Below are 23028 nucleotides of genomic sequence, written 5' to 3'. Positions count from 1 at the left end.
TACAATGTACCAGTGTCAGTTTTAAATGACTGGAACATCCTCACGGGTATTCCTTTGAAATGCCAGACTGCTCTCGAATATCTTTTACACTGTGAAATGGTAGGAATGAAATCCTGGGGAAAATGTACTGTGAAAGAGGCTTTGATATGCAGCGTATAACACTGACACTTATTAAGGGCTGATGAATTAGTCATGATAACAGACTTTACAAACAACTGGCCTCTACCTTCCATGGGGTGGTCTATATCTGATGTTTATTTGCAATCCTGTTTTTCCTGATTTTGACAGACCTGACCTGAAGGACTGCCTCAGCCATATTTCAGTAGCCTGATTTCTCTGGAGCAGTACTTATAGGTTTAGTAATGAGTACACACCTGCATAATATATGCTTGCATAGTGACCTTTACACAACCAAAGGCAACTTTGTGTGTGTGTGTTCGTGTGTGTGTGTGTTTGTGTGTGCGCATGCATGCATGAATGCATGGGTTGCATTTGGAAGCCACTGGGGGCGACGTGGTCCAAGGCACTAAAAGTCTTAGCGGCTCCCCAGGAGAGTCGCCTGCCCCTTCCAGTTACCCAACAGACCATGATGAGCAAGAGTCCATCAAAACGTTGACTTTGTAGTAGTTTGGTGAGCGACCTCCATGGGCCACTGAACCGGACAGCACACTCGTGCTGCAGACACGTGTATGAGGCTTGGCGGGGGAGGAGGACTGAGAGCAAGAAAAACTAACCACTTGATCATTCCAGTCACACTCCTTGTCTCAACTCCTTTGCATTTTGTCCACACCCAGAAACTTTGTTCCTAACGGCTGCGGGTGTCTCCTCGCCGCGTCTCCCGGGCAGTGGCTGGGTTAAAGCAGCAGCTAGCAGTGCCTATATTGTGCAGGCCAGCAATGGCAGTATGGAGAAGATCTGAATACTAGAGGACCACTCGTCTTGCTTTCTCTCCTACTCCTCAACTCCTGAGCTATTTTCTGTCAGCCAGATCGCACTGACAGTCATTTGCTGGAAATGCACTATAAATGGAGCATGTCTCCACTCAGTAGGGGGTGTTCAAAGTGGAATGATGCACCTCAGACTTAACCTACTTCTGTAATTAGGAGTTTAGATTACCTTAAGTGAGGCGTAATTATCCTGGCTGTCTCGTGATTGTGTGGCTGAGTCAAAAGCAGTTTTAACAATGATTTAGCAGCCATTTCAGTTTTACAGCAACACAGACAGCTCTCGAAAGCCCCGCCCCCAACCCGTGGTTGTGTGTGCAGATGCTGAATTTTTCCATCGAAAGCAGGCTTTATAATTGGATCAGGGGCTGAGGAGAAGGTTGGGAAAAAAGGAAGGGAACGAAGAAGAGGGAAAATGGCTGGGCCGAATACAACGCTCACAACAGCCCATCAAGGTCTGTGACAAAGCTGCACCATCGACCTTCGACCTTCGCTTCCTGCTGTCATCTGGAGATACCAGCTTTGTCTCCCCACACAGCTCCACTGCCATTTACTACCCTAGTGTCCCTTTGCCCTGACAGACCTATGTATCATGCCCTTCAGGTGCCTAAGGCCGATCTGTCTTTCTTTCCTGAACGTTTTTCCCCACTAAGGCAGGACATATTTATCACTTGTCGTATTTCTTGGCATTGGCTCATCACAGACAGTAAAGGCAGTCATGGAAATAATGTCAAATATCAGAACACAGTCCGCAGTTCATAAATACAGGCTGTGCTTAAAACAAAATGCATTTGAGAAAGTTTAGAGAAATAACAAGAGATTCAGGATCAAAGTGGTTGTTGGATGAGTTATAGAGAGAAAGAAGCTGTAACAGGGGGAACAGAGAGGCAAGATGCAAATGCTGAAATGAGCAACATTTAATAAGGGCAAATCCAGTTCTATGATCCATAGAACAGTTCAGGGTCAAATTAATAGATCCATAGAACAGTTCAGGGTCAAATTAATAGACGACTCAGACAAAGGAACAGAAACAAAAGGCTGAATAACAAACAAACAGGCCAAAAACTAGAATGAATGTGAAAATGGAAACGTGAACAAGGGTAAGAAGAATAGGAGTCCAGAACATAGAACATGATAAGTAGGCTGGAACATAGACAAAGAACATAATACAATGACCAGCGACAAGAGCCAGGAAACACAGAGTTTAAATAGATGGAGGAACGAAGGGAAACAAAAGATACCTGGAAAGATACAAAAACAGAACTCGGAACTAAACCAAAACATAAACAAAGGCCACGAGGAGAAGGTCGCCATGGGAACCATGATGCCAGGGGAGGGGAATTGTGACAGAGGCACTGGTTAGTGTCATGCTGTATCCTTTTTGATTGTCAAAATCCGCTTTAAGCTTAATAATCGACAGACATCAAAGTGTATCTGTGTATGAGGGCACATATGCATGTGTATATGTATTGGTACATGTTAGTGTAGTGTGAGAGCTATGCTCATTTGTCCTAAACTTTAGCTATTTCAGTAACTCTGTATGACTTGATCAAAACTTAGATTTCCACAAAGTTCCACTCAGTTCAAAGAAGAGGTGCACTGAACATCACTTATGCTCTTGATGCTCTCTGAAGTCAGTGACAAGCACGAGTCAACCTGTTCAATAATTTATCTCTGTCGGCCTCAGGGTTCCTCTTTCCTCTACAGCACTGGAGACTGATGTTGGACCTTTAGTATAATGCTTTTATTGGACAGTTTCAGTGCGTTATTCTTTCCCTGATGTTTCCACACTTTATTATGCCCTTATATACACTTATACGTGATAACAGACTGTTCTAGGCTAATACATTATTCATACGCCTATACATGGAACTCCAGATCCGAGCCATGTATAATTGAGGTCGATCCAGCCTACACATGACACGCACACTGTCTCGTCGGGCCAAGCAGATGTGGCCTGGCTTGTTTTCCTCTCCCGCTAGCTGTGACGTGCATGTCTTGGCCTTCCCTGCTGTGCCCGCTCACCACCCCACTAGGCCCCCAATCCCCACCCCTTTCCACCAGACCCCTCCCCCTCTATTGCGTCTACTGCTGCTGCTGCGTGCCACTTGCCAGCTCTCCGCTGCTCAAACCTGATTCCAGATGTGGGTATTTTTAGCCATGCAGGGCCTGGCCCCGAGACTTGCAGCAAGGCTGCCGGCTTGATAAGATTCTAGTGGGAGCATCGGCGCCAGGGAGGTAATTGTAACTCTAACTCTACCTCTCTCTCTCTCTCTCTCTCTCTCTCTCTCTCTCTCTCTCTCTCTCTCTCTCTCTCTCTCTCTCAGCACGTCAGTACATCCTGACCCAATCTCATCTGCCAGCAGGGCCCACGGCAGAACATCTCCGTTGGTCCGAGTCTCCAATATCTCGCCATGCACAATTATTATTGTAAAATCATTAACAGTTTGAGGTGAAGCTCAGTGCTGAGGTCGTAAAGGGTGCTAACTCGGCCCTCTGCATGCTTGACTTCTGCCCTACTCGGGAGGTCTTTATGAGAGAGACACTGAGATGAGGACTATTCACATTTCTTCTTTAATTCCCCCCTCTCCCCACTCCACCCCAATCACCCGAGGCATGAAAGCAGAGCTGCCAAATTAAGACACAGAGGAGAAGGAATGGAGAGTGAAGAACAAGGAAGATGGGAGCGAGGAGAGCAGGAGATCAGATGAGATGAAATGAGGTGAAAGTCTGAGTTGGGATCATTAGCAGGAGAGCTTACATGTATGAAGTGGCGGAATAAGGTACCCTTGGCCCCAGTTATATTCCTTACCGAACTCCTGTTGAAATGCTTCATCCCTAATGCTTATCCCTCCTCTTCCTTGTACTTTGGACAGTCTGATAGTGCCTTGGTGGCATTGTTAAACTGCAATAAGTTTATGACTTATCCTATATTTTCCACTGCTACAACTTCTGAAAGAGAGAAATAGACTTGAAATAGACTTTTTCTTGTTCTTTCCACTTGTTAATTAGTGTTGTTTGCAAGTAGACTTGGTATATGTTTTGCTTACTGATTATTGGTTTTCAATTAGCAATCTACTGTTGCCATAGTTTTTAATATAAAGAATTATATTACTTTGACTATGAACTTTCAACAATCTAAAAGAGGATTGTTGTTGTTCTTTTCTGGCAGTAAATATTGTTCTGTTCTAATCAAGCCATTGATGTGTACTCTGGGACCATATTTTTATGACAAATCCATAATCATCACAGGCAGAACAGCAAAGCAGAAAAAAAAGGGGAAAAAAAGATGGAACTGGTTCAGCTACTAGAGGTGGCCCCCCAAGAGACAGTAGCAGGCTGGGCCACAGGTCTGAGAGAGGAAGTGAGAGAGAGTCAGGATGCGGTGTCACCACGGGCACCGGGGCGTCAGAGCCGTTGCCGTGGTGACGAACCTCTCCCACGTGCTGTGCACAATGGACGCCTGATTGTCCCAGTGAATCACAGTTCCTTACTCCTTTTTCTCCATCCCTGGCTCCCTGCTTCTGTCAATCTGTCCTTTGATTACAACTAAGGTCACCCCCCCCCCCCCCCCCCCCACTTGCACATACATACACACAGTCCTTGACATGGGTTAGAAAAGGTGTGACCTTTAACCTCTAACAACAGCGAATCATCTGAAAGGAGCAGTGAGATAAGGAGACTTATCTGAGGCTTTCAGGCATGTGGCTGTTTCAGTGTGGCTGAATCCACTTGCAAGAGAAATGGGTCAGGGTTAAAGATGGCATAAGAGAGACTACATTGAAGGAGTCAAGTGAGGACTGGTGGAAAGGAGAAAGGATTGGAATGAAGCAGGCTATTGAATGTTCTCTGTCCAGGTTCTCTCTAATGTCAATACTTTTGAGTCAGTACTGCACATATGGGGCATCCAATTAGGAAATTTTCTGTGTGTGTGTTTATTTTCTGTGTGTGTGTGTGTGTGTGTGTGTGTGTATGTGTGTGTGTGTTTGGGCATGTGTTTGGTTGTCTCTTCAAGCACACATGTGACTATGAACAGAAAACAATCCCATTTTGAGAATTGAGAATAAGAAGTATGAGTATGAGAAGTACTGAGAATTAAGATGAGGATTAGAAGCATAACACATCAATATGAGCCAGTTCATAGATATGCCATTGCCTTCAATAGGCTCACACTGTATTACATTGTATTACATTGTACTGATTCCCATGTACAGAGAGAGTGATAGTGAATCGTGCATTAATTCATCCTGATCCAAATCTATTATCCAGTGTCATAAATCACTCTCTAGTAAACAGTCTGCATTCAAAAAAACAAAACAAAACTTGGCTGCCATTGAGGTTCACCTGCTACAAGCAGTACACAAATCAGGTTCAGTCCCTTGTGGATTTGTAATCGAATTATGGATGATTTAATTTACAAGGATTCCATTTAAATATGATATTGTATCATATAAATATACTAATATCATCATATATTTTATATGACATTATATCAAATAAATATAAATTATAATATAAATGCAATATTCATATAGTAATATTCACCAGTTCTTGAAGCTGACATTGTCTTCGCTGGCACATAATCAGTGAAATTCCTTGTCATTTGATTTTGTTATGTGCACTTTGGTAATCCTCCAGAAAGGCTTATTAAACAGAACACACACATGCACATGCACCCACATACATTTGTGCATGCTGTGTTTGTGTGTGTGTGTATGCATGTGTCTGAATGAGTGTGTAATGAATGAGGAGTGAGTACCCATCTCCATGTGTAAGGCTGGCTGGGGACTAACTAAGTGATTAACATTAATTGCCCACCTCCTAAAAATAATCATACTTTTAATTAGTTTCATACCGCCATTCATTGACCTCCTCCACTCACATATCAGTATGTGCAAGACACAAAATAGGAACAAAAACCATTTGATTCCAAATGATTGTTGCAAAATGGCCTTAAATATTATATATAATATGCAAGATTCTTTTTGTCTGCCTTTTTGTCAGCTTCATATGTCTGCCTCATTCCTTGGTGTCTGAGAGTAAATGTGTGTTACAAACACCAGGAACCATGCTCAGCCCCGCACTGCCACGCCCACCTCTTCTTGCACACGCCTCCAATCTGGTTTGCCAGAATACTAGCACACACCTGATCATCATTCTCCTTAATACTGCTCCCCTACTTAAGCTCCCTTGCATTCACGTCGCAAAGTATTGCCAACTTTATGTTGTATACCAAGCGGTCCAGATTCACGTTTGTCTTCCTGGTTTTTGACTCCTGCCTGTGTTTCAGAGCTCGTCTCCTGCCTGATCCCTGGACTCTGCCCATTTTATCGACTTCAGACCAACCTGACTATGAATACCTCCCTGACCCCTCTAATCTGTTTGATTTCAAAAATAAAACCTTTTGCAATTGGATCCTCTCCCTTGTGTATCTGTGCAATCATTGTGAAGGACATGAGGAGTGATGACAAAGATGTAGATGAAGTGAAGTGCACACAAAGTGTAATTCACATGCAACACATCTCTGTGGCAATCCTTCTTTAGCCGTAAGCAAGAACAGCAGAGCCTACATGTCAGGTACTGCAGAAACACAGAAATGCAGCTCATTGCGGGTCATGGGCAGGCTTGGTGAAGCCCAACCCTACCAGCACAGTGGCGACTAGAAAAATGTTTTGGGCAGTTGTCTAACCTGGATCTGTCTGTGGTCAAACCTGGAGCTGTCTCTGGCCAGCATCTTCCTCAGAAACTCCAGATTCAGGATATTATACAGTTTACTTTGCCTGGTTGATAAAACATCATGGAACCATGAAGTTCTGATATATCACTGTGTTGTGAAGCAACATGCTTGATGTAGATGTCAACATGCAATAGCTAGTAAAATTGCAGTAGTTAATGAAGGCCTCATCCAGGTGTTCTCTCTAGCTCGGTGAATGTGATTTGAGTCCAGTGGAATAGCCACCATTTTCCTCAGTTCCAGTTCCATCACTGCTCACTCTGTCGAATACAACCTGTAGAAACCTTCCAAATTAAAAACACAAGCAGAATGGTTTTAGTGTTCTTCAAATGATAGGATGTAGGTGACAACATTCACATATATGGAATCATTATCCATATGCTAGAGTGTTAAAAGTTGTCTTTGGAGGCTCAAACACTTTCATGATGTAGATAACATGGCTACGTAGGTAATATGGTGAATCCTAACAATCCTATATATTTTAGACACGTGTAAGCCTTTGCGGTTATTCTCTGAATTTTCTCTCTCTCTCTCTCTCTCTCTCTCTCTCTCTCTCTCTCTCTCTCTCTCTGTGTGTGTGTGTGTGTGTGTGTGTGTGTGTGTGTGTGTGTGTATGTGTGTGTGTGCACGCCCTCACTGGCATTCGGACAGAGCTGTTGTAGCTCATTGGGATGTGCTGGTTAGGATGTCCTATTCTCCAGTGTCAGAGCACATAGAACAGTGTGTCACTCTCTCTCTCTCTCTCTCTCTCTCTCTCTCTCTCTCTCTCGCTCTCTCACACACACACACACACACACACACACACACACACACACACACACACACACACACACACACACACACACACACACACACACACACGCACGCACACACACACACTCACACAGAGCCTAGGAGTTTATGCAGAACTCACACACTCCTCTGCACACGGTTTGGAGGACACTGCTCAAATGCTCACAGAGCAGTTTGAAAGGAGTCCTACAAGTACTCCACATGCAGAAGAGGTGATTTCTTCAGCTGACTTTATGATGATATAAAATTGGCTAAAAATAGTCATAATGGATACTTCTAGAGTGAGTTAGTGTATTATTTGTGCTGTACCATGTCCTTTTCACAGTGATTATTACCTGTTTGCAATCATAGTGTCATAATGTTGTCACCAAACCAACACTTGGACAAAAAAGAAATGACAAAGGGTAGTTGTGCTATGGTGGGGTAAAAATCTATTGTAGAACATAAACTTTCTTGTGCATTTTTCAGGACAAAGTCCATCAACTTCTTTGCAGAAAGAGTTCTTCTGAAACTGTAGGAGGTGAAACAGATTATATTGCAAATTTCTTGACATGCCAAGCGTAATGTTACTTCCACAGTGTCTAATATGATGATGAGTTCCCCTGTCCTATCTGTCACCAAAGTTAATAGTCATGTCTTAGAGTAAAGTTGAGAGAAAAGAGAGTAAAGTTGCCCTTTAATTTGTGTAGCCTCTGGAAATGAAAAGTACTTGAAAAGTACTTGAGTGTAATGCACAAAAGATGCTTAAAGCAATCAGTCAGTCCTCCTTTTGCTTCTCCAAATACAGAGGGGATGCAACAAACAATTATTACAGTGCCTTATTAAAAGTGATGGCTGATTGGCTAGTGATTTTCAACGTGTTATTTTAGTGATTGTATTAATGTATTTTTCTGTATTATTTTTCACACATGTTGCCAAGCCTTGTTCCAAAACTTTTGGGAAATAATTTCCGGACATTCTCGGCATGATGGCATAATCAGGACTGTACTGCCCCCTAGTGTCCCCAATTTGAAATCACAAATGCCGTCTGGCAGGTGCCATCGTGTGACGAGGTGCTGAAATAAGACTGAAGGGCATGAAGAAGTGTGAAGATACAAACGTACCCTTAACATACAAATTACATCACTCTCTCCTGAGGAGGGCAAAGTTCAAACCTGACCAGTTATATCTAAATGCTGATTCTGAATGCAGGAAGAGTAGGACAATGAGAGAAGACGTGAGACTGGAGGTGGGCGCATGCAGAATGAGCTACAAGGTTAGCTTCTGCTCTGCCAGCTCATAAAGGCTTTTCTTCTGACTGGCTCTGTGTGTGTGTGTGTGGGCGGTGGCTCTGGGTTTTACCATTTCAACCAGTGCATCACTACCATTTCAACAAGTGACAGAGCATCACTATCAAGTGTGTATTGAGAACTACACATAGTGAGTGATTATTGGACTAATTTTAGATTTGCTGTTGGCATAAGCTTTAGTTGCATAGTTCTATAAATTTCAGAATGTTCTTTCACTTAAAATGATATATTTAAAAAGAGTCAATGAGTCATATTGCCCTACTGCAATGCATATATATATATATATATATATATATATATATATATATATATATATATATATATATATATATATATATATAAAGATATATATATAAAGAGAGAGAGAGAGAGAGAGAGAGAGAGAGAGAGAAAATGATAGATAGATAGATAGATAGATAGATAGATAGATAGATAGATAGATAGATAGATAGATAGATAGATAGATAGATAGATAGATTGATTGATTGATTGATTGATTTTATGTATATGTTTTAAGGTGAATTAAGCCACATTTAGTCTGGACTAAATCATAGTTCCAATAGAGAATCAATACTGGAAACTCTTTTTATGATGAGTTTAGTCATAACATGTATCTGGGAAACTGGTCCTATAGCTTTATTTTTCCTTTTTGTCATATTTCTTTACTGAACTTACATTTCAGTTTTGCATTTTACTGAACTTTTTTATGAGGCCTGTTTCAACAGGCCTCATAAATCATTTATTTAGTGTTTTAATTTATTTGGTCCTTGGAGTATTAAACCAAACAAAATAAATAAAAACCAAAAAATAAAAAATAAAAACCAAAATAGAAAACATTTTTAGAAAACTAGTCAAATATTGATTTTTAATTAATAAATCTATTTATTTTATTTGTTATTTCTAAAAGTCTTGTTTTCTCTTTGCTTTTGGTAGATCTTGGTGAAGATTGCGTCAAATTGTCTATAAATTGTCTATAAATTGTCTATACTGTATATTTTACAGTATTAATGTTTGACTTAAATGGTATAGCCAGTGTAGTCTGTAGAGAGTATAGTATCTTACTGAAACTCATAAGAAACTTCAAACAATCTTCCTGCAAAGCTCTTCCCATTGCTCCCAACTCGATCACCACTTATATTTCAGATGTGGTATTATGAGGATTTGGTATGTAGGAGAAAGATTCACCATACAGCATTGTTATAATGTGCTTTACTTTTACTTGGGTGATTTATTTGGTTAGTCACAACCCAAACACAACAGATTAACATCTTGCAGAAATTTAAACTCTGATGGTGTCATGGGTCAGAGTTACCTGGTACAAATAGATCTCCTGTGATACCAGTGATTTTATCTGGACTGAAAAGTAGATAGAAACACAGTCAAGCGCATTGCCCAGCTGTGTTTCACGAGTCAAGTTTACAGTCTATTTCTTATCTGTCACTGGGGCTGTTGTTTTATACCACACAACATGGCTATGATAAAGGTGAGGCACCAGAGCCCTAGTGGCTATTCCAAAACAGCCCAACAAATTCCTGATACAGACTTTTGTTGGCTGGCAGGACACATTGCCTAATGTCATCTGGATAAATTGTGAAAATAGACTGTGATGCGGAAAATAGGAGGCAGTTGTAAAAGTGTGTGTGTGTGTGTGTGTGTGTGTGTGTGTGTGTGTGTGTGTGTGTGTGTGTGTGTGTGTGTGCATGCGTGAGTGTGTGTCCATGTCACACACTGGGGTGGGGGCATCAGCTATGTTGTCTGCAGCACCTTAACATGCGCATTAATGTCAGAGAAAGTGGAAGTTACTAATGGGGTCAGCAGCAACCTGTCTGCCCCCTTGAAGATCCTTGTCCCTGCTGTGCTGAGTTCTAGAGGAGTTTGTTTTTTTGTATGGTTTTTCCTATTTCTACTGTCCTGCTGGCTCTTTGGAAGGGGTGAGTGCCTTCAATGGATGCCCTTTGACCACCCTGCCCTTGTGTCAAGACAGATGGTTCTAGAGGCAATTTTTAATAGATATTTACTAGCACTAATGCTCAAAAACACATTGCTCTTCAGCATTCAGGGTAATATATGTTTTAGTTGTAATGTTTTATTTTTAATAAAATTGTCCATTTGTCCAAAGCCTGGTTAGAGAGTTCTAGAAGCCACAACAATGGATTTCTGTAGACTTCTATCAGGCACTGTGTCAAGAAATGGTTTGCAGCCATTAGCATAAAAAGTTTAGCAATATTTTGGGGTTATTTTGTGAATTATTAAATACGCATTATAATTGACCAAAAACTCTAATTTCATGAACTTGACAGATCAGCTTCATAAAACCATTTTAAATTATCCTGAAAGTTTATAAATGTTTTTTAAGGTTTACATTTGGACTATTTGTTTTAACCAGCAAAACTAACACAGATAACAAAGATTGCAAACTAATAGATACCAATTAATATTTCACAAAATGAAGCTTTGTAAATTATATCCATAATGTACTATTAGCCATGTTGGTATTTGTGATAAACAATTGAAGTTTAACTTAAAGTTAAAGTTGACATTTGGCTCAGGATTAGAATAATAGGTTATTAACATCCATTAGAATAATGGGTCATCCCACCCCATGTATCAGAAATACAAATTTAACAGTCTAAATTATTATAGTGTTGCAAAGACTCAAGTTTAAAAGCCTCTAGAATTTTGTCTTTTACTGCTCACTTTATTAGAAACATTTTTAAGAAAAGTACAGTTAGAGAACGTAACCAATTATGTGTTGCTCTGCACAAGTTGGGTTAACCAGCATCTAACTCATCATCAGTGGTCATTTTGGACATTTTGGGTGGTAAACCACTCTCGACCCAGTTATGACACTGATTCATGTAAAATCTCACACCAACAAAACACTCACTTCCTATGTGTACTACAATGGTTAGTGTGATCTGTCACCCTAATACTATCTGGTCAGCAGTGGTCCAGTGATCAAACTGAACAGTGAAGAACAGGGGTGGAGCGTGGCTGATGAATTGTACATATCAACAAATGAGTTGCACTCTGTAATAGTGCACTTATAAAAACCATCTTAGTTTGCCTAAGCGAGGGACCAGGGAGTCTCCACACAGGATGAATGTTTCTATCGTCTATGTTGAAAAAAAGTGTGTGATGCTGTAAACAAGGTTCACCTGACCTCTCATCATTCTGAGATTTATTTTACTTAATTATTTATTCATTTTCCTTCTTAGAAGCTGTTAGAAACTGACAACCAGCGTTTATGTGTATATAAGCTGTTCCATAGAACACTGTTTAAAGAAAGTCCCAGTTTAGGGGGAGCTGGGTCACAGTATATCACGACTGCTAAGAGGTGTTCATTTCTTTCCTCTCTCATAGGGTGCATGTTCGGTTGCCTCTGCTCCTGTCCACTAGGGGTCCTTGCCTATCTCATTGCTTCTTAAGGGCTGGGTGACAGTGTTATGTACGTAGAGTGTGTACCATCCAGACTAGCGGGGGGGTGGAGGGGGAATGTGTCCTTCGTATTAGAAGACAGATGTCTTGCTCATAGACATTTATTAGTGACACAAAAGTCTGTCACTACCACTGCTGCTGCCATAAATGTACCCAATAAAGAATCCGGTCTGTATCCTGATTATAAAAGCGGTACCATTTTGGAGATGGGTGGCTGTACCTTTTATCACAGAGCACATCTTTTAAATATTAATTCAAAAAGAGGATCTGAAAATGGCAGCATCACCATCTACACTCATTTTGGTGAGCATTTGGCAAATGAAAGCCATGGTCATTTGCATTTTGGAACATGCTTTGTAATGTCATTTGCGCAGCCATTTGAGTTTATGGGAAAGCTTTTGTAGCACAGATGGCCTGAGTGCTTTCATTGTTCCATGAAAGTTGGTATGGATTTCCATACACACAAGTATGCACCAAGAGTTTTCTGTTTGGGGCTTTTCCATTTTGTCAGGTACATCTACAGTTTTCAGTGCCCTGAGGGAGGTTCCCATGAGTTCTTTTCCACTTTAATTGTGGCTCACTGTTTCACCTGACAAACTATTTATTATTAAAGACATGACTTCATTTACTTACATTTGAACTCAAGGACAGAGGTTTCCCTTCAGCATGATTTCACTGTACAACCAAATTGAAGGAATCTGATTGGTGATATTTATTATACACTTATAGAATGGTTTTGGTTGGCTGTAAAAAGATTTGAAAGCATAATGTTAGTGATACCATCCGGACTCACAAGTGACAATGTATTCACATCAGGAGGTGACAAAGCTTTTTATTTTGTTGTATGAGGGGATTTCCTGTGGGGATTTTGGCATTCTAGCTGGTCTATGATTAGGCCAGTAATCTGCTACCGGAGTAAAAGGATACACCTAAATTGCCTTTTTTTTTTTTTCACAGAGACACTTCCAGAATGATCTAACCTGGTTTAAAAGACCTGCTGGTCCAATATTTCAGACAGAGCTTACTGAAACAATAATTACTCCATTAATATTTCAGTATTAGATCTACTCTTGAATAAGGCAGCACAATGACAATAAAAAAAAAAGTATTACTTTTTACATGAGTATTGTTTCTATTATACATTCCTTTCTGTCTTTTTTATTTATATAGTACACTACTTCAAAAATGTTACTTCTAGGAGCAGCAGGTCCCACTTCCCACCTGCGTACCATTAGTCTCTGAAAATAAAGTGTTATCATTTATCCCCTGAACGATGTGTATTGTAGGCTGTAATCCTGATCGCATTGGGTTTTATGTGTGTTACTGTATCTAAAGCCAACCTTGTTCAGTATAATCTTTTGATTTTGATTGCTGTAGCCAGGTTGTTAGGTTACTAGGTATAAAACGCTTACTGAAGAGTAAACATCCTGGACAATAAAAATGTTACAATGTTTATTTAGTTATGTACTTGTTATTGATTCAGTTGGATGTGATTGAAAATCAGGCACGTTTTCTGATATTCATACAAAATGTGGCTGATCATAGTACAACCTCCAGTACTGCTTAATGGGACTGGCAGCATTATCGTCAATCAGTTCAAAGGTACAGTATCCCCTACACACTTCTTATCAAGCGTTCTCCTTCACCCATCTCCTTAGCAGAGAGATAAGCAGCTTTGGCTTCATATCCCCTCCTTTATATTAAAAAAGCACTTTGGAGAAATCGATTGGAGTGGAGATCAGTTGAGCGGCGAATGTGAAAGTATTTTTCCACAGAGAGACAAAGTGAAGAGAGAGATAGTGAGATTATAAGAGAGATAGAGTCCATGAAACTGTACCGAGTGGGCCGAAGTCAGAACTGGTGCACATTAGAGATCTCCTACTGTTCCCTGCACTTCTGTGTCTTGAGTATTGAATTATAGTAGCATCTTGTTTTTGTCACCTAGTGAATACTTGATACTAGAGATAGGTAGGAGAGCTTGGTGTGGTGATGGAAATGAAATCGAACGAATTTGTTTTTAGGAGAGCATTTGAGTCTCCACCGCATTCACTGTGCTTTCTGCTGAAAACCATATGTGCAAAATTATGTGGACACCCCTCCTAATTACTGAGATTAGGTGTTTCAGTCATACCCATTTTATGAAATCAAGGACATAGCAATGCAATGTCTATATACAAATATCGGCGATAGGATACTGTCATCGGATGCCTGGCTAAATCAACTGTAAGGCTGTTATTGTGAAGATTTAAGGCTGTTTTGGATGCAAATGATGCTAATGCAAGCCTGACCCTGAAGAAGAGTTCCTGCCAGTTGGCCCTTCAGACCAGTGTGGTCACCAGGGACCCTGCAGCTGTGCCTGATTGGTTCATCTGCATGTTCAAATTTGCATATTAATGTAGTCCACATCTTTTCATAGTTTCAGCCATAAAGTGTAAAGTGTACCTCCATCCCTTCCACTATGACGCAGGCACGGTAATTAATTTAAAAAACATTTTTTTGGAGGACAGGCCAGATGAGAGCATTTGTTTTGATTAAAGGCAGCATGCCCAGGCCATTGGTTCCTGGCCTCACACCACTCGCTAGACCATCTGGGAGGAGTGGGACAAATCTTCCACAGCTTTCCATAGTGACAGCACAAAGTGAAAATGTACTAATATGGTTGCAGTGTCATGAAGTTATAACAGAGGTGTCTTATTTTGTTTGTTTGTGTTTTGACATATTTTTGCTTCATGGTGATCATCCTGTTGCAGTGGTGGTTGTGAGCATTGTAGTGGAAGATAGCATCCTTTCAATTTTTTAAGTTGTTCTTGTTTGCCAGTTTGTTTGTTGGAGCATTCTTTGTGAAAGTCAGATCATTGCGACTCTGTGTTTGTGGGAGACTGCAGAATGAAAGACGAGGGCTATAGGAGGAACTGCTTTCCATGAAGTTTGAACACCTCATGTTAAATCTGGCTTGTCTTCACGCTAGTTGAAGAAAGGATTTTCCAGAGCTTGCGCATTTTTTTTTGTGCAAACCTGTGTGACAGCCTAAATGTCCTCAGAAGATAAATCATGTTTTATATCGAACAATAACATTTGTTCAATGCTTGCTTTGCAGAAGTGATGTGAAATAATTTCTTTGTGCTTTGAAATGTGTTCATAAATGTTTTTAAAAAGTCCTATACTAAAAATATTTTTAGTTAGAGTCTGGTGCCATTTGCCACTTAACATGGACAAGAATCACCTACTATTGCAAGAAAAGAAAATTCAACTGACATGCAAAATGATCTATTCTGAGCCTGCTATTTTGGTATAATGTATAGAAAGAGGCAATCTTGAAAACAGAGTTATGACATAAACAGTCCCAATGCAAAATTGCCATTCCAGTAAGGTGCTCACAGTAAATGTCGGTCTGTAGCACTTCTCTTCACTTTTTAGTGCCCATGAGCAATGTAGGAGTTCCAAATGTGATGTTAAATCACCCAGATGCAATGTCAGTGTCAATATCTTCATTATTCCCTGCATAAGTCATCATTATGCCTTTGTCTCTTGCATTTCACTCGATCTTCCATAACTGACAGATGGGGACATAACCAACACATCTGGATGACTCAGAAACCCAGGTAGCTGTCCACAGAGACTTGGCCATGCTTGAAATATATGGCTTTTCTCACAGCCTTTCAGCAAGCTTGCAATGAAGTCTCTCTTATTAGTAACTGTTTTAAGCTCTTGAATTACTCTTGAATTACTTTTAATGATGAGATACCAAGGACTTCACAAACCATTTTCAGTCCCACAGATATATCTTGCAACTGTTTACTAAGGCTCAATTTAGCTGGACCAGCAAAGCTTCACATCAGACTAGTACAAAATGATGCATGGTGTGACAGTTCCCCTTGTCATATGATGCAGATTTCACACGAGGCTTCTGTTTTTGTTTACTGTTACACGTGTATCTGTTTTGATCTTTTGCCACGCCTCCCTAAGGTAGTGGGTGTTGTGTCTCATTCACCACACATAATGAATGTTTATCTATCTATTTATAAGCCTATTGTGGTTCTTTGACGTATTGTCAGTCATTGTAATTTACGCTACATTGTTTTTGGGTTTTTTTTGTTCTCATTTGTACACTTATATGTTTGGTTTCATTTTGTTACTTTCATTAAACAATTCCGATGGAGACCTGCATTTGCATCCTCCTATTTTTTCGTGTACGTTCTACGCCCATGATACATAGAATTGCACATGTGGACATATAGGATGTGTGGATAGCTAATCAGAATTCAACTGCTGAATCATTGCAGTGTAGCCAGGTTAACGCAGGATATAAAATTTGATTCATGAGATAACATATATAAGTTTATATAAGTGTTTAACCTATATAAGATGCAGATTGTGAATTTAACTCAGAATGTTCTCCAGTTGTGTCAGTCCACTAACCTTGGTAGCCACATTCCCAGTACCAGCCATCAAGTTGTAGGCTATTTTTCTCTACCTGTGTTACTCTGCGTGCTTTGATTATTTGTCATTGCATGACAAGTGAGCTGGTTTGAATGAAATATTCCTTTTAGTGTTTGTTCTTATTCCAAAGTTTGGAATGAGAAGCTGTGTGAGTGCGCATAATATTATAGTCCCCTTTGTGTGAAACAGAATTCCAATGTTTTGTTTTTTTTCAAAACAGAGAAAGCTGTTTCATTCTCTGTCTATTAGTACTTGGTCTCTCTCTCTCTCTCTCTCTCTCTCTCTCTCTCTCTCTCTCTCTGTGTGAGTGTGTGTGTGTGTGTGTGTGTGTGTGTGTGTGTGTGTGTGTGTGTGTGTGTGTCTGAGTGAAATGGGACGCTAAAAAAAGCAATAGGGGCCAGTCAATAGGGGACATGTACATTACTGTCAACAAACTGAAAGGAGGCTGGTGGCTGTTTTGTGTGTGTGTGTAAATCTAAAGATGAATATATCACTATCTGATAAGCCTGAGTTTTACAGATATAGTGAGATGCACTGGCTACAGCTCTGTTGTGACAGGCTAGTGTTACAGGAGAGACAAACTCAAAGGCATAGGATTTTCTGAGATATAGAAAGAGCAACAATATGGCTGCCACTGCAAAAGACAGACAAATTCTTTTGTGCACAAAAACAAAAGTTGGGAGAGGATTTGCTATATTCGTGACTGGACTTAGTAACTGTTGAACTTGCATTGAAGACACAACTGTTGCATTGAAGACACATTAATACCTATGCAGCATATAGTGATGATTAAATGCAAGGATGGTTTACTGAAGTTCTATTTTCTATACTGAAGTAAAACAGGCAGGTAACAGAGAAACCGGTATCAGAACAGAACAGAGTCATTACTCATGTTTGTTAGACTGAATGCATTAAAGCAAATGTTTCCAATATACAGACTTAAGAGGCCATGATGAATTGGCTGCAGTCATTAAATGGACTATGCTGATGGACAACAGTCTTCACTGTTTCAGGGGCAGATTCTGAAGCCAACAGCATTGCACATTTTGGAGAATTGTCACTAGATAAAATTGTATCAATTTCTATAAACTCTTTATGAAGGCACTACAATATTAGTATAAAATAATAAAAAACCTTTAAAAATGTTGTGATGTAACACAGTGCCCTTACTCAGAATCATACAGGAAACTAGAACAAGCCATGCCCAAAAGTCTGTATGCCAATTTGACAATTTTATCTGCATACTTGGGGCAAAAAAAAAAAAAAAAATATTTGTCAAGTATTTATCAAGTTATGAATGACTAAAGTAATCCCCACTGGCCATTAAACATATAAAATATTCAGGAAACCTGGTCAACTGAAAGAGTGGTGTACTTTTAACAAATGCATGTAAGAGTAGAGAGACAGGAAACAGGGTCACACCCTTAAACAGTTTTTAATACATAAACGACTAGCAGGTGCTTTAATATTGGTAAGGCCTTAGTTCACAACTATCACTGGTGGTTAGTCAGAGGTGGTAAGAGAAACAGAGTACCCTCAAATGTTGTGCACTAAATAGTCTTAAACACTGCCTCCAAATTGTAGTCTTTTTCTATAAATCCAGTATTTTCTATGTCTAATTTTGGAAAATGTTTTTATTATTCAATTTCTTCCCAGTTTGGTAAATGGAGATTAACAAATAACCACTGTAACTTAAACTGAATGGCAGGGGAGGAACAACATTCTGTCACGGGACGCTCCCCCCCACGAGTCACGTGGTACGGCCTGCCGCGTACAGGGGGGTTCACTCATGTTTGTAGCCACGCCCCCGTGAAGGTACGCACCTGTACCGGGTTAAGTGTTAGCGTGTGTCTGTCTATTTAAACCCCAGTGTGTGCCTCACTGTTGGTTATTGTTTGTTTGTTAGCGTCTGAATGCAATGCCTGTAATCATGTTTGTCTAGCCTGTGTTAAATGTGTCTGTGTGCATCGTTAATGTTGTTTGTGAGTGCCACCATCGTCTATATGTTTTTGTGTCATTAAATGTTTCACTTTGTTGAAAGAGTCCTGCTCTACACCCTTTCGTTACACATTCATAAAAAGGCCAGTAAAAACAGTCCAATAGCAGGCAAAATAGAATTAGCCTCCTTTTGTATTGATAACTGTTAGCCTTGAGAATCACTTGGCATGAGTTGGCAACATTAGATCTCTTATCTTCACGTCTAAGGCCAGCAAACATGGCTGTAAACTTGGAGGACATGCAGGAAAATGTTACTTGCATAGCATTGTGTGTATAAGCTGTGCTTTTGTTGAATAAATGTTGTATAAATGTTATTTGACAAATACAGCAGTACTGTGTGTTTTGGTTAGATAAGAAAATGGTCCTGATTAGTATGCATTCATGTCAGCCTCCCCAGAAATATTCCTCAAAAACTCCCAATGATAACTACATCACAAGGCTGAGCTGTGTAACATAGTTCAAGCCAGCTTGATCTATTACTAAAGATCTATTACTGTAGTGCAGTGAGCTTTAGGTTGGGATAGCATATGGTGCAAATATCTCTCTCTCCCCTCTTACAAAAGAATTTTGACTTCTCTGTTTAAATCTTCCATAAAACCTTTAGACTCCTTCAGATCCTATCTAAATTGAATTCATTGCTCTATGTGAAGTGCTTTTACATTCAATATTACGTGATAGATCCTTTCATCCAGCGTACCATCCATTTGCCCACTGAGGGGATGGAGCTACTTGTAGTTATGTGCCTTGGAGAATAGTAAAAGGTATCAACTGGGATCAGACCTGTCTCACTCTAGCTAAGTGCCCCGACCAAAGTAACTACTACCACTTTGTTCAATGCTGAAGCAGAAAAAGGCAAGGCCATTTCTAGAAAACATTGTGGTATATTTAAAAGATGCTCATTGGCCAAGTCCTTCACAGTCAAAGCACATGCCAAATGAATGCTCATAAGACTCATACTACGTTGATGCTCCAGTGGAATGATCGGTGAGTGCTATAGCCATAAAGCTAACAGAGTGCACATGAGATGCTTTTTCCAACTTTCAGTGTTATATGCCTGTTCCCTTCACGGAAATATCCATAAGCTGAGGAAATTGCATACACATTGATTGCTCTTTTTAAAAGGTAGTGAAAAGTGCACTAAATCACCATTAGCAATACATAATTCCTCTTAGCCTTCAATTACTGTCAGGTTATGAGGGAGCTCACCTTTGCACTTTACTCTTTAAAGTTTCTGATTTCTGATTCAGACCTAAATGTGTGTGTGTGTGTGTGTGTGTGTGTGTGTGTGTGTGTGTGTGTGTGTGTGTGTGTGTGTGTGTGTGTGTGTGCGTGTTTAGGATGGGTATATAATGTAGTAAAGTAAGCCTTAACTGCTTAGCTTACCTCCCCACCACCACCACTAGTATTCCTGTTTTTCTCTCACTCCTTATCTCTTATATTGTGTGCAGGATCACAGTGCACAGGCACATACCCATTGTACAAGGAGGTCTAGCAAGGAAGCCAGACTTTTCATGTTCACAATGCTCCCAAACATCCCCTGTGAACAGGAAATAGTCTGTAGACTTTGAGCAAAAATGGAGAATGTGCTCCACATTGTGTGGTTACCACTGTCAAAGTTAATATTGTAGAGCTGTGGGAGTGTGTACAATACTTTAAAAATAGATAACTTACCTGTTGAAACACAAAATAAAAATCAAATGGTTTCTTTTTAAACTCTTTTCTTTATTAAAGTCAGCCTTCAAACAAACACAAACCTGATAGAATAGAGAATACTCTCCTTTTCATTTTAGATGGCACCTCTGAATGCATGGCAAAAATGGAAAAAATAAAACTAAAGAGAAAATCACTTTAGGAGGGATGGAAAAGGGAAGTCCAAGAAAGAGGGCGTGACTAGTGTCTACCCTGGCACATAGCAGCCAGAGAGAAAGAGAAAAATAAAGCTTGCCCCCACATCCACTTCAAGGTTGTGAAATTGTTCATTAGTTTGTGATAAATAAGGAGACATTCAAAATCAGATCTGTGTTCTGTCAACCTGTGGGAGCTGGATAACATCCTTGCAGAGAGAGAGAGAGAGAGAGAGAGAGAGCGAGAGCGAGCGAGAGAGAGTGCACACTGTCTGAGAGTTTTAACACCCTCACAATAAACCCAGCCTCAGGTTCAAATTTGTGTAACCACTTATAGGATGACAGTCTTGAGGTGGCAGCACTAAATCTTCTTTTCTGGCAGTAGAATGTACTTATCAGAATGGTGGCAGGTACAAAGCGAAACCATATGACTGCACTTTTGCATATCTTTTGCATGTCTTTCCCCCTTGTTGTTCTTGATCACTGAGGCATTTCAATTCTGTCACCTTTCTAACCCTCTGTTGCCCTTTGCACTGTCTTCAGTAGCTTTGGCCATCATCTTGATTGGGTCACAGCAGAAGGCTGTGACAGTGCACTACAGGAACTCTTAGTATGAATTTCTATGAAAGAAATAATCAAACCTTAATGGAAAAAGAAAAAAATGAAAGGGCTACAAACATTAACGCCACTCATCATTAATAGCTCATCACCAAACTGTTCACAATTTCAGTAATTAATTTCAAAATATTTGCAAGTTGAGGTCTTGATCATTCTGCTAGGTCAGCACTGATCATCTGAACACTGATCCATTGTTCAGTTCAGGTCTTGTTATCCTACAATGGCTGTATATCAGTACTGTACCTTGTATTGACTTGTATCAGCATGAATTGTGCTTTAATGAAAGCTCAAACCAGCTGATTTGTTTTATTACATGTTTGTGAGGGGGGGTAGGAGACATACTTTCTTAACTGCCTCCATCCTTGTTTACCAAGGTGCCTCAAAATATCCACCACCAGTTACCTTGGAAACCACATTAAGCAAATCAATGAAAGCATTGTCACTGGATAGGGAGGGCATGCTTCTCTCTCCCCTCTCCCTGTTCTCTGCCCCCCACTCTCTCTCACTCTCTCTTTCCTACTCTCTTCTTCTCTGTTTCACTCCCTCCCTCTTCCTCACTCATCCACACACACATGCCGACAAACAGCCCCAGCAGTTTGCCTCGTCGAATCTCCGCTGAACCTCTGCCCCCTGCCACCCCCTGGCCGTTTAACAGTTTTCTGGAAGAAAGTGACTTGTGCACCTTGGATCTAGGAGGGAAGCCTGCAAGAACGCGGAGAGGATCTAATCACTTTCTCAGCCACCACTTTCTCATGCTCCAGCCTGTGGGACTGGCCTGACCACCCTCAGGCAGAGGGTTTAAGCAAGAGGACTCTGGGAACTGTAGTTCCTTTTCTTTCTTTTTTTGTAGTATTGGCTCAAATTGTTATAAGTGTTGGGATAGCTTTCGGGTGGTGGACCACAATGCGATGAGAGTGCTCCACTATGATGAACCTGGATGGCCTCGAGATGATCGCGGTCCTGGTGGTCATGGGACTCTTCATCAAAGTCCTAGAGCAGTTCGGGCTGTTCGAACCCGTCGGAGGAGAAGGTAACGTGCTGTATGCCCCAAGAACAGCTTTAGGAGCAGAGTCAGACACGAGCTGCTTTGCAGTCGGGGGACGGGTGGGGTGGGGTGAGGTGGGGGGACTTGCAAGGAGTGTCAGGGGGATCTTGATCGGCCCATGCAGAGGCTCAAGGCTGGGCAACCAGAGTGCCCACCCCGGCCCGCAGTGTGATTCGTCCTGGCTGTCCCATCTCAGACCAGTGCGAGGAGTTGGGTTACTGCCTGCAACTGTTGGCTCTGTAACTTTATCCCATGAATCTTTCTACTTACCACCCCACCTCCCCTGTCTCCTCCACTTCCTCTTAGCCTCTGCTTGGTGCATTTACAGTTGAATCAATAGCATGGTACAAAGTGGCTTTGAGTGGTGCCCTTTGTGGTGTACCGGGAAATCCACCCCTTTGCTTTGCCATTTTACCTTGAGAAAAAACAAGGCTTCATTTCACGACAAATGTGGTGAGATGGTTTGGAGAGTGCAGGTCATATTTTGGAGCTGTATTTGTTTGCATAGCAGTGTATTTTTAATGCTTTATGTTGTGGTGGCAAATATTATAGGTCAGTCTGGGATTTGGTTTTGCAGATTAGGTGATTACCAGTCAATCTGTGATCAATAGACCAAATATTTGGTGCCACTGCTTCTGTGGCCTAAGGCATTGTTCTGGTGTGAAAGCATTCAGTATAATGACTCAGAAGTTAGTGTTATGCTCTTCTAGTCTGCAGCACTGACACTTTTATGGGACCAACTGATTTATCTCTTCAATATTAAACTTTATGTTGCCAGACAAGGATTATATGCAAGGCAACATGTCTGCACCTCCCAGAGCTCTTCAGCACACAGGGAGTGATCTTAGAAGTTTAAAACAACTTAAAACAACTGGTCCTCGTCTAT

The 23028-nt window shown here is 40.7% G+C and overlaps 1 protein-coding gene across 6 annotated transcripts in view; it reads left to right on the top strand.

Moving 5' to 3' along the window:
- Positions 1–23028, top strand: part of LOC113590661 (A-type potassium channel modulatory protein KCNIP2) — a 138472-nt gene that overhangs the window by 85924 nt on the left and 29520 nt on the right. For 3 of the 6 annotated variants that reach the window (XR_014123828.1, XR_014123827.1, XM_035529791.2), the window contains exon 1: positions 21645–22127. The exons of 2 other annotated variants lie outside the window; for them this stretch is intronic. Coding sequence is in view for 2 of the 4 variants with exons in the window: in XM_035529791.2 (XP_035385684.1) it covers positions 22022–22127 (106 nt within the window). In the remaining 2 variants the exon portion in view is untranslated. Of the gene's footprint in view, positions 1–21644; positions 22128–23028 lie in introns of those variants that run through there. One more of the 6 variants, XM_035529794.2, reaches the window with a different exon arrangement.

The sequence above is a fragment of the Electrophorus electricus genome, chromosome 5, assembly GCF_041902795.1.
Source record: "Electrophorus electricus isolate QZ-2024a chromosome 5, ASM4190279v1, whole genome shotgun sequence".
Lineage (NCBI taxonomy): Eukaryota > Metazoa > Chordata > Actinopteri > Gymnotiformes > Gymnotidae > Electrophorus > Electrophorus electricus.
This window is presented reverse-complemented; position numbering and strand designations above follow the sequence as displayed.